General features: G+C 40.5%; 1 protein-coding gene across 2 annotated transcripts in view; it reads right to left on the bottom strand.

Moving 5' to 3' along the window:
• The window catches only part of DCAF12 (DDB1 and CUL4 associated factor 12), a 33,689-nt gene that overhangs the window by 11,368 nt on the left and 9,326 nt on the right, over positions 1–12,995 (bottom strand). For both annotated transcript variants that reach the window (XM_013953769.2, XM_067316588.1), the window contains exons 3-8: positions 11,437–11,643; positions 10,065–10,125; positions 5,957–6,150; positions 4,792–4,857; positions 4,153–4,315; positions 49–233 (exon numbers count right to left, since the gene is read on the bottom strand). In XM_013953769.2, coding sequence (XP_013809223.1) covers positions 49–233; positions 4,153–4,315; positions 4,792–4,857; positions 5,957–6,150; positions 10,065–10,125; positions 11,437–11,643 — 876 coding nt within the window. The remainder of the gene's footprint in view (positions 1–48; positions 234–4,152; positions 4,316–4,791; positions 4,858–5,956; positions 6,151–10,064; positions 10,126–11,436; positions 11,644–12,995) is intronic.

Genomic DNA, 12,995 nt, shown 5'->3' with positions numbered 1-12,995 from the left:
CTGGTAGCACTCTTACATAAAAGGACTCCTACAGTCCAAGCTACTCACCAGCCAACCTTTCCCAGTAGTCAACTTGAGAATTTCACTTCCACCTAGTTTCTGCTTCTGGCCGTAGCAGGCGCGCGGAGGCTTTTCATCCAGGAACCTCTGGGCTCTGATATCATAAAACAACAAGGAACCTTGCCCTGTTCCCACCGTGATGATGTGCTCATAGAAGCTCACTGATCGAATACCTGTTGCAAAGAAAGGACATATAATCCAGTAAGGAAGATGCATACTCCGGCTCTGCAGCATTGCTGCTTGATGTCTAATATTTTTTTCTTTAAGCGAAACTACCTCTGCTATTCCCTGCAGCACATAGTTTCCCCATCACTGTGAAGCAGTGCAGGTAAATCCCATTTATGCCACCGAAACAGCAGGTCCAATTATATTTACACTACTTCCCTTCTCCTCTGAGGCCATCAGCTACACTGATGGTTCATAGCAAGAAGCTTCGTTCTCAGAAGGCCCCAGCTCTGCCAGATAATCAAAGATCACAAGCAGTTTAGGATCAAGAAAAGCTTTGTTGTGCCTATGAGAAGAGGCTCTAAGTGAACACACCATGAGAAAGTACATGGTAACACACAGAGGAAAGAATTTCTTACTGGTTTCACCCCATGAACCCCCACCCTATCTAGATAGCTGCCAAGCTGTGGTAAATGACCACGTGAGCAAAATTACTGTCCCAGCTTATACCAAGTGCATTTTGCTGACCAGCAGCAGCCAGGATAACTGCATGCAAGCATAACCGCCACAATCACTAGTCCCTTTCCTGCTCAGATAGGTCGAACTCTTACATAACTTTGAAGCTATCACAACTCAAATATTCTCACGCAAGTGCACCTTACATTTTTGCAGTGCGTACATTTTGTCCTTCTTAGCAGATCACCTAGCAATGGAAACAGACCAGGTACCAAAGCAATACCACATTTCACCAGCATATGGGAAACCACAGCAAGGTTCCAGTCCAAGTAAAACTCTAGCACATTCTAGCAGTTACAATATTAGAGTTAGTAAAAGGAGTACATTTTGCTTTCACAAAATCTAAATATGAATCCTCAACTAATCAAGGATCCCTCTAAAATAGTCTCAAGGGGATTCTGCATGTAGGAATCTGTGATTTGCTAAAGGTCCTGTCACTTCACTATTTACTGTGCAAAATGTTTGTTCTGAGCATACACTCTAACAAACTGCTCTTTTACACAGATTAAACCCCACCACTTCTCTGGTTTCTGGTGCCCACACAACATGATGCAAGGTTATCAACACTGGTGTTACTTTAAGACAGACTAAAAATCCACTGAAACAAAGACAAAATAAGCATCCAAACAGGAGGGGAAAAAGTGAATTACTATGCCAGCTAAATCCAAATGCCAACTGCCATCACTCTACCAACCAAGTGGGATTAAAAGTCACAAAAACTGTCAGATACTGGAATATATTTGGCAGGGCATGTGACTGTGGACATCCAAAAGGCATGGATGCAGTGCCAGGGAGCATCCCACCCTCTTCAGACAGTCCTAACTAGAAACACATACTTCTCCTTCCACCTCCACAACCTGATGCTATATCCACAGTCATGTGCATCTGTGACACACACTCAGATCAGACAAGGCCACACTGCTGTGCTTCAGATGCAAGGTAGGTCTTCACTGAAAGCTAGCTTAATGGGTGGGACAACACTGTGCAAGTCTCGCACCTGCTGAATTATATTCACCAGATTTGTTTAAGAACTTTCTATTTCATTCACAGAACTGCAAACGTATCCGAAAGTCAGAGAGACATCTCTTTTCCCATTACAAGGGCCCAGCTCTGGCAGGCAAATGCTTTCAGAAGGCTTTAAGCAGGTGCAGTCAGTGAGACCAGTCACTTGAATGAAAGGAAAAAGTCAAAGCTTGGTAGCAAAGTGCTCTTGAGAAGCAGCCCAGCAGAACACTTGCTTAACAGAAACAGGTGGAGGATGAATGCAAATGGAAGATTTTTCTCAATTCTATTTCTGCATTTTATAGCTTTTTAAAGACTGTGGATCTTTTTCTAATCAAAAACTTAACTGAAGGAATCAGTGATATACCCACCACTAAGAGGATATTTAGAGTATGCTTTCAAGAACAACACTTCAAATTGGTTCCTTAAAGGGCTGAAGCATTTAGGATTAATCATTCACATCAAACTAAAAGCACAACCTGCGCCTACAGCTGATCAAATTAATCCCTCCAACATACCCAGCACTGTACTATGTGGGGCCTGGAATATTTGAGGTAGCAAATGGAGTCTCACTCTTGAGGGACCAGGGGGCCATACATTTCCCAGAAGGAAGTGAAGATGCAGTAATGCATTCTGTCCAAAGACAGGAGTTAGTCTGCACTGCACATGCTTTATCCACTATGTAACACTGCTGCCTTCAGGCTATAAAGTCATCGCTGAAGTATGAAAGAATACAAAACAACGCACTGTATGTCAGCCAAAGAGAAAGCAAGTGCTGCTGCAGATCAAGATCTAGAGTTCAGAGCCCTGCATTTTCACCTACAGTTGCTAGAGAAAGCAACACTTACGAGAGACACTGAAATGCATTAACTGCCTTTTTATATTGCATAGAGCAGCTGGGGTTACAGGGGGGAAATACCAGCCCCAATTCAAGTCTTAATAAATTACCACCTTTCTCTGGCCTGCTTTTGTGTATAATGACATTAATGATCTGAAGATAACATTGACTTCCCACATTCAGCAGGTGCATTTGGAAGAAGAAAGCCCATAGGTAACAATTCAGAGCACTTAAAAGTCAACCCAGATTTAGTCCAAGAATCAACCGCCTACTTTCTAGAGGTGCTGCACTGCAAGTCCCAAGGGGATCAAAGAAGTGGAAACACTCAACATTTTGGGAAGTAATATTACTTAAGTGCCTGCACCACAGCACCAAAAATGCGTGTTTGAAGATCTACCTACTATGCAGAACACTGACTGTACAGAATAGTGGCTTTCTCCAGATGTGAACTGGTGTCCTAGAGGTACCACCTATGCATATATAGTTTCCAACACAAATGATCACATACTCGAGATAGAATTAGCCACTGGGCAACAGGCGAGTCTCATGGTGGTACTTCCCTATGATAGCAAAGAGTAACAGGCTCCACAGTACCCTCACTGACAGTGGTTCAGGACAAAGACTGTTGCTGGTAAGCTGTTTAAGTGACAGCATAAGTTTGTGAAGCACCAATTCTCACATTATAGAAAATCCTCCCATAGATGAAAGAAACAGACCCTGACATACATCTAGACAGCACTGCTCAAACGCCAGTAACCTTATAAATAAAACTTTCCTAATACTTGCCTACATGCATTCCATTTTGATAAATTGCCTGATGAAAAAGAGATGGGTGCTCAGAGCCTAGCTAAACAAGGACTGCAACTTATTAGTCATGGATCAGCATGGAATAAGTAGCAGATCACACCACAGTGCCTTCTCATGCTTCAAAATAAAAGGCATGGGGAGAAGCATGTGGGACCATCCACCCTGCGAGCCCTCACACAAAGCCCTGGTGTAAGGTTCAAGTGCACAGAGTACATCCACATCAGAAAAGGAAAACAGAGCACTCAAATCTGCAGTGAATTTAAGAGTGAACTCTTACATATTTGAGGCAAATATACATTGAATACTGAAAGTCACATTCATGGCTTTAAAATTACAAAGAAAGCATTCAGTCATAGCATAGACTCCCAATATGATAGCAGAGCTCCATTCCCAGAGAAAAGTGCAAGAACAGACAATATTAATAGTAGTGCAAACACCAGATTTACTTTCAGATGAAGTATTAGTAACAGACTTAAAAAGCATGGAAGTAGAATGTACACATTTAGAAGTTCAGTACTATTTGGATGGTTTACAATTTAACTGGGCATGAAGAGAGCGCTAATATTGTCTATCACCTGATTTCAGAGATGCTCTTAGTTTGATTGAAGTAATATTGGTGTAAAAAAGTGAAATCTACACATACTACTGATATTTTACTGTCACATGAAAAAGTCTTCCTATTTATTAGCAGTTTGTCTTACTGTAGCCTTAAGTGCTACTTCTGCAAGCAAACCATTTGAAGCACTATTTGAAAAGTTCCTTACCACTGCCTCGTTCTTTGGAACAGACGGATTTAACATTGTGAGAAGGCTGCCTTGGATCCAGGAAGGAGACGTGTGCCTGTGATCCTACTGCATACACCGACCACTCCTGACCATAAGCCAAACACACATTCTCCCTGCAGTATGGCAACTTTGTGGAAAGTAACTGGAAACATAGGAAAAAAAAAAATCAATCTATTAAGAAAAAAGAGAAAGGTTAATAAAATAAACCTGTAAGCTATGTTCAGGAAAGTTATTTCAAGGAATAACAGCTTAGAAAGATGTGCTCCCAGCTGAAATAGTTTATCTCATACACTTGCATAGGTATGGCTGGTTTTAATTTGCAGTTACACTTGAAGTTAAACCAGTGCAACTTCCTTTATGAACACAGCTAATCAAGTGTTCATCATACTCTACAAAGCAGTGAACTCCAGCTCATCCAGGACTCGAAAAAGCTAAGAGCACCTCCCATCCTCCAAAATAAGGGAGTGAAGTTTAGTTTTTAGGACACTTTAACATTAAGCTTTTAAGTATTTTACAGACGCTGCTGTACATTCTTCAAGCATTTGAAGGAGATGAAAAGTAGAGAACAGCCTTAATTGCTAGACCATTGTGGAAATTTCACACCAAGCAGAAAAGTACCTTTGATAGCGTGTGTTCTGCTTTCCAAAGATGAAAATATCCATCTAGGGACACAGCTCCCAGCTCCTATTAAAAAAAAAAAAAAAAAAAGGAGTTAGCTTCTGTATGATACATGTCCTTACAAACTCGACTCTACGAGGCAGGCTGCATATTCTAGGCTGAACTCATCCATAACCCTGTACATGCTTATCAAGACAAGTTTTCACTTTATATTGATTTTGATTGATAAAATGCAATATAGCACAAAGGTGCCAGGTAAAATAAGAGTCAATGAAACAGTAAATAACCAAATAATAACTTAAAAAAATATAAATCTTGTTACACAAACAATCAAATAATGAATCATTGCACAGTACAAGCTAGAGCTGGCAATTCTCTTCAGCAGCTCCCACGCTGGTTCCTACCCTGAGGCAATCATTTATTTCCAGGCACTATTCTATTGAAAAAGCTAGATGAGGTCTGCAAAGGGGAGATTAATTAACAGCTATAGTATAAAATAAATAAAGCCCACAAGAGCACTGTGCTCCTTCAAAAAGCAGTCTTTGCTCCAAACATTCCCTGTTCGTTGAAGGCAGAAACAAAAGTAGCAGGGGAAGAAAGGCTACTCGCACTTCCCTCAGTGGGATTCATCCCCAGTAATAACAAAACATCAGCCTGGGGGAGGTTCACGTTCAGCGTTTGTCAAATGCCAGCAAAACACCAAAGCAGGTACTGGTGTCTGTCTTGTCAGTCACCTCACTTGCTGAGCAATCCAGCAACAATTCAGCCATCAAAACAGGAACTACCTGAATGTTGGTTAGTCTTCACGAAAGGGGGGAAGCACCAAGAGCAGGAGCCGAGCTGCAAGGAGTGTTTCCTCAGCTTCTTGCAAACATCCCCCATCCCAGCCTCATATACACACACACACACACACACACAAGGTGCAAGACTAAAAACCAAACTAACAGGAAAACTTCCTTCTGATTTTTTTTCCTCCCCCTCTAGGTCTTCTCTGTTCACTTGGGGCAGAAACAGAAAAAATAGACGAACGTGGCCATCTGATACAAGAAGGATGCAAAAGAATCAGGCTGCATCTCCAGTATATTTGACTTAAATAACTTAAAAAAAAAAAATACATACAGACACTTCTAGGACTTCTCTCAACCACCTTGTTTATCTTACTGACCTTGTTCTTATTGTTGAAAGCCAATGCTCGAACTTTGCAGTTGTCAGGATTGGTGTTCTCCTTGGGAATATCCTTCAGAGCCCTGTGCGTTATGTGGGCATAGACAGGAACTTGAGAGAGATTATGCCTGGCATCACTTTTGGACAGCACATCCTCTGTGACTTCCCAGAGACCCATCGAACCATCCCGGGAACCTGAATAAATAGCGCACAAGAACATTTCACAATTTTTAGCATTTTTCTAAAAAAAGGAACTGAGATAAAACAGGGTTTGAAGGAAGCAAAGAATAGTATTGCTATTGGTTTAATCTAACTGAACATACTGTTAGTGCTTAAATATTAATAAGAACTAACAAAAAATGATCTTACTAAGCTATGAGGTTCAGAACATTGTACGCTTAAGATTTGCCAACGGCTACATGGTATTCAAGCAGCTACAATCACCTCATCCCTTTTCAAACCGACTAGCAGCCATCAAGAGAGGCAATCCTGTACAGCAATCATCTTAAAAATTCACACATAGAATAAACTCAGAAGATGGCTAGAACAGCACAGTCATGCACATTTAGCCTGGCACACCAAGACCAAGATTGACTGAGTCTGTTAAACCAACGCAAAAACCTCCAAGAAAACTCTTAATTAGGTTTAAGTCAATTTTGGATCATTTGATTTCTATCAGTGTGCGTGTGTTTATATTATATGTTACTCTATATATATAGACACACACACACACTGTTGTGAATTGAACAGAAACAGCTATTTTAAACCACCATTTAAACAGATTTGGATCAAGTCTAATTTAAAAATTACTTCCTTAAACCCATGCAACATCTTGTTTAAAAAAAGAACATCACGCAGGAACTGAGGCTGAGCAAGCAAGAACTATATTTTTCTACTGAGTATTAATCCAAAACACGAGTCAAGAGGAGTAACACTGAATGAAGAAAGCTGACCAAAGTCTGTGGTTGATAGATCAGCAAAGGTTTAATCCAAGGACTAATATCAATCCCCTCTGGCATCTAGACAACTCACTTCCACTCAAGTCAGCTTTGCCAGATCTGACATGTATCTCAATTTCTTCCATATACAGTATGAAAAAAATATACCCCTTCTTTCCTCACAGGGAATGCATAAGAAATATTTCCTGTCTTGAAGATGTTGGAAAAAATAAATATCCACATAAGCATCAGACCACTAAATTACTGAAGGGACAGTTAAACATTAAGGAGCCAAACATGGTGTTGCAATACTGGTGGTCCATCACAGCAGAGATGGCTTCACCTCCTCCCAGGCCGGTCCAGTCGTTTGCCACCATCATCGCCTACTGCAGACAAACACAAAAGAGCTCCCTAATGGCGCTGCAGAGCAGCCGGTAGCAGCTGACACTACATCCTGCCACTCAGTTTACGTGCTCGTGGCTTTTAATGGCACATAGGGAGGCTGAATACTCAGCAGTGGAATTCTAAACACCTTGACATGCTTTAGGAGGAAGCTGTCCCTTTTAATAGCCCTAACAGGGGAAAAGTCAGTGCATGTCATCCAACTGGTTAGCCCTGTAGCCAAGGAGAATACCATTTGTTACCCTAGGCTCATGTCATCCTGGGAATTACTCATCCCATCTGATGCTTTTTCCATGAAAAATCTTTTTGCCCAGTCAGTATAGCAACCAAGATTCTCCCTCAGTCAAGGTTGCCTTAGGTCAAGAAGTTTAACTAGTCCATAAGCATAAAATTAAATTCACTGCTGCACATTTTAGAAGCAGATCCTTGCTTTTTTCTTGTTGAAATTAACACAAGAGGAATAATCAAGCCCTTGGTCCTCTTTCCACTTTCTCAAAGGTTTTGACACCTCCAAATACCCACATGAGAAAACATACTGCCAAATCTCTAACATCCAGCTAAATGATCTAGCTCAGTGTGATCTGCCATGGGACCAAATGCCCATCTCTCTCCTCCTGTGGTATTTAATCTGCCTCAAGGAAGTGATAAGAATTCACCTTTAGTTCCTCAATTTAAATAAAGGTATTTGATAATTCCTAGCAAGTGTCTCGAGTTCAAATATTTGCTGTTCCACACTTTCAGAGACGGATGTAATTGCAGCCTGTGACATTAGAACAATGTCAGAAGGTAGCTGCAATTGCTTCCTCCTGATTAGGACCATCAGCAAAGTTTTGAAGAACTCACTTTAGCAATCAGACTTTCTAACTGCGTTCAGAAGATTTTTCCCCGGTATCTCACAAGTCTGGAGATTAGCAAGTACATCCTGTCTGAAATTTCATACAGCATAGAGGACATGGCATTATTCTACTCACACTTCCACTCTTGAGCATACTGAAAACATTCAGAGCAACATAGTTCAATTTCCCATGCTGGGCTTCTCTATTCCATTGGGTCCTTACCTTTCCCCCAGGCACCTGTAATCTTCTCTACTCTTCAGGCTTACTAGCTAACTTTAAATGATTTTTTTAATGCAGAATTTTCGTTTGGAGACTTACAAGGATCAGCATTTATATTAAATTGAAAAAAATCAAATCCCAAGATGAGCCACTTTTTTTTAAAAAAAAACCAAACCTATCAAATTAACAATTTAAGGGTTTGGTTTTTATATGAGACAGTTATTTTTGTCATCTGCAGTTTGACGCCTCCCTGCATGGAATACTACGTGCTGTCACAGCAAGACAGTATATTACAGTAATTAATGCATTAACATATTGGTATTGTTACCTTTAACTGAGTAAATAATACTTTAATAAGTTACACTGATTGTCCATTTAGCAACTAAAAAGTCAGTAACTGACCTTTTAGATTACAGGTTTGTGTGCTATCTGCTGTAGTAAATATATAGACTTAGACTAATGGGTGGATAACACAAACTGACTTTTCATTAATCAGTCTTCCAAAGCATTTTTCAGGAAACTGATAGTGCTCTGCTGAATTTCAAAGTTAATAACTGTTAACCAATACCCCTCCAGAAATAGTAGTCCTTAACTGTAACTCAGTAAGTTTAGTGACCTTCTCATAGCACCATCTATTGAAGAATAGTAATTTTCATTAATTTTCATTAATTTTCAAAGTTTATTTGCAGGGCCCTGCAAATAAAATAAAACAAAGCACTGTCTTAAGACGGAGAATGGTTTAAAGAGCCATGGTAGTTCCCAGTGGCTTCAAACATAGCTGTACCTAAAAGAGACCCCAAACAACCTCTTAAAAACAGAGCAACAGTCACAGATACAAAAAGCTGTATAAAGATTAAGCAACATATAATGCTCAACAATTAGAGCTCAAAAGTTCTGAAGTGCAGGTTGCGCACAGTAACAGGCTCCTTAAGATTTCACTTTTCATCCCCAGCAATAGCTCTATCCAGGGTCCCAGGGACTGTTATTTTATTTTATTTTTTTTTTTTGCAATGGGAATGGTTATTTACAGTTGGCAGCATGTCTCAAGAAAAGAATCTATGTTAACGGGGCTTAAAGGCACTTTCTGCAGGGTGAAACACATTAAGAAGATGTCTTAGTGATGACATCGCACGGCTCAGACACCTGGGTTCAGGTTCATCCCACTTAAGTTACTTAAGAAGTTGTCTAACTGTAAGCTCCCTTCAGACAGCAGAAAGATGCCACTCCAGAAGGGAATTCAGACTGTGGGTGAGTTGAATCTCCCTCTAGAGGCACTTCTTTCCTCCCACTGATTAAAAGGAGCAAATACAGTTAGGATCCCAAGTAGTGTCATTCAGCTGAGGTAGTTAACTGCAATGACTCTGAACTGCTGGATGCTATACTGCCCTCACAAACTAGAATCCATTTAGGCCCAATCTACACTTCAAGTCCAACCATGCTTTGGTCCTGGTCATGTCATCTTCTGGAGATCAGGAGACAGGGATGGTATATGCCAACATATTGGGCTAGGGAGTTTTAATTTTGTTCCCCCCATCCCAGCTCTACAATCACAGAAAATCGCAAACAAAAGGGTTGGGAACAGGATACTGCCACGTTAATACCACTGTTACTCAAACAAGCCTCCTCCTTATGCCTTGATAAATGCACCTCCCGAAGAGCTATCAGGTGCTGTGCTTCACTATAAAACATTCACAAAAGAAAAATTTGATTTTACCAGAAACAGCCATAGTATCACTGATCCATGCAATTGAAAATATCCAGTCCTTGTGCCCATCCTAAAAGAAAGAAAGGAAGTCAGAATCCCTGTGCTGTTATACTCTAAAGCAGTCTCAAAGACAACAGGTATTCTTTGAATAAACAGTTTGATTTTTAGCTCAGAACAGGCATATGTAAAAACATCATACAGATAAGACTTCAATATCAGGCGGGAGCAGTTTTAATATCTAAAAGTAATTTTAACTTTCTTTTTGACTTTGATTAAACTAAGTATATAATGCTAAAGAGCCATTAGTTGATGGAAAAACAGGCCTCTGACCAGAAATGAATTGATCTCAATTCTAAGGAGTTAGATTTTTCCACTCCGAAAGCAGCATTCTTTACTTCAGCAAAGTAGTTCCATACTTTTGTTACCTCAGATGTACCTCTCTACAATAAAGTAACCACCAAAATACTATTTACAATATATGACCTACAGAATAACAGCTCTACATTGCTAGGATAGGTTTTTTCCAAGACTATTATTTTTCAAGAATCTTTTCTTCAGCTAATCAGAAACCTATGGGAAAAAAGCATGAGGCTCTAGTTCTGTTTGAAAAGCCGCAAAGTCACAGTAGCACTCAAATGAATACAAATCTTCAGAGTCAAGCTCTTCTGCAGCTGGTTATCTGCTTCCACAGAAATTCTGACCTCTGCTGTTGCAGTTAATGTCTATGGGAAGTACTAACTCCAAAGGAAGGAGAAAGGAGAGAGAAGGGCTTACAGGACACTGCTATACTCATTTCAGCTCTTTTCTTTTTAAGGCTGGCTATTTTAAAGAAATAACATGACATCATGACATCTCAAAAATACTCTGGTACAGCTTATATCAAACTGGCAGAAGCCACAGGGTTAGAACTAATCCTCAGAGGCAAATTCTGCCTTCAGACTAATACATGCATAAGCTGCACCAGAGAAGGGGAAAACTTGAACTTTTATCATCTTTTCAATTTCTCAAAAGAGCTTTTTCTCACTGAAACCGTTTTGTGTCTCAATTTTAGTCTTCACTGTCACAATTAGACTTTACTAACATTTAGGAGTTTGCCAGGTTTTGATACTTAAAAGGAATCTGAAGTGGACCTAAATGAAGGTAGAGAGAAGAAATCAGACCCAGAATTGTGAGAGTCTTCTCACACATTTGACTACTTGCTCACCTATATTTAAAGAAACCTTTCAAAAAACAATTTCATTAGGAATACCAGTTCACACTTTCAGAAATTCACTCTTGACTATCAGATTCCCAAATCCTAACCTTGCTCTGACCTTAGGTCCTTCAAAGCAATAATTCTTACAAGTCACAGAATAAACTTTCCCCAAATACTTGCACTTACATCTCCCACGCAGACAGGATCAAGGGTGGGCAGCCGATAGATTGCAAGACTGTTGGGATTGTCTCCACCTGTGGCCAGAAGGGTCCTTGAGGGGTTGAGCTCAATGGCATGAATACCACAGCCCTGCTGGTTCACCATGCCGGGTTCGCGATCTTTCAGAATAGGAATCTTGGTAATTTGACCAGTCTGGACATCTACCACAAACAACTGGAAAACAAGAAAGAGATGCAAGTTATCATTGAACAAAGACCAGAAAAACAAAATAGTCAGAGATATTCCCCAGTCTGAACAAGTATTCTTTCCAAATTTGAATCACAAGTGCTGCAAAAGTATAACAGAGGAAGAGATGAGTTATTTCTTAAAACAAGTAAACTAAATTCATTTCAGTGGGTTTCATCTGAATGATCCCTTTTGTTTCCACGGTAATGGAAGAGGAAGGAGAGAAACTATGCAATGTAGTAACTGTCAGGGAGGTTTCCCATCTCACAAAAAACTCAACCTATTTTCTTGTTCAACAATGGGACAAAACAAAATTGTCTTCAAGCTTCCCTGAACAGCAAGAAAGATGGAGACCCATCTCAAAACGGCCAGTAAGCCCAAGAATCAAGGCACTTAGCGCAAGTTTCCCACATCCCAGATAAGCTATTTACCATGAAGTTTTTGCTTTGACAAACATGTGCCTTATAAATATAATTGGAGCTTATCATTTTTGGAGGATATACAGAGAACAGCAACTACATATAGCACTGAGAGGGTGAACAAACCTCCCCCCAAAAGATATCTAGCTGCATACACCCTCCTGCAAAAGACTACAGAGAGAGAGAAAGCAGAAATCCATTTGCTGTGATCTGTGCGCTGTACCTAGAACTACACGCCATTTTCAACCCACAGCCAATCTTCCTCTGTAATTAACAGCCTTGCACAGACAAGCAGGTTACAGTTCCTGCAGTGACTGAAGTTTCTGGTTTAGTTCTTTGTTTTGGGCACAGGTGTGGGGATCAGGCCAGAGCTGAAGCCTAGCAGGAGGGTAGGGGAGAGGCATTCCTCCCTCCTCCCAAGTCCCACAGCACAGCTCACTTCCTGAGATGAAAATGATGTACACAGCAGCCCATTGCCGTAACCACGTCCCTGAGAATTAATGCCTGCACTGCACAAACAGGACCATTAACTCTCTCCTTTATCCTTCTCCTATGAGTGTATACAGTCTTCTACTATACTTCTACTTCTACTATAGTATTTCCTTCTAGCAGAAGCTCTAAATTCCCTCCCTCTATCCTCCAACTACTGGGGGGGAAAAACCCACAACAACAATTAAGTATCTAAGGCTTGCAAGTATCATCTACAGGTCCTAAAGCTGGCACCGGAAGTGCTAACTGGGGAAACACATCCACACCTCAGGATGTCCACAGACTCAGGAAAACCATGCTTCAGCTGTAAGCTATTCACCCTTTGAGGAGCATCTCAACAGATATGAGGACTGAAGTTTAAAAACCCTGCATATTCTTCAGTCTGGTATCACATGTCCCACAGCCATACATGCCATAGGCCAGGTGTTTGAT

This window comes from Apteryx mantelli, chromosome Z (genome assembly GCF_036417845.1).
Source record: "Apteryx mantelli isolate bAptMan1 chromosome Z, bAptMan1.hap1, whole genome shotgun sequence".
Taxonomy (NCBI): domain Eukaryota; kingdom Metazoa; phylum Chordata; class Aves; order Apterygiformes; family Apterygidae; genus Apteryx; species Apteryx mantelli.
The sequence above is the reverse complement of the archived record's forward strand: the minus strand, read 5'-3'. Positions and strand labels throughout refer to the sequence as shown.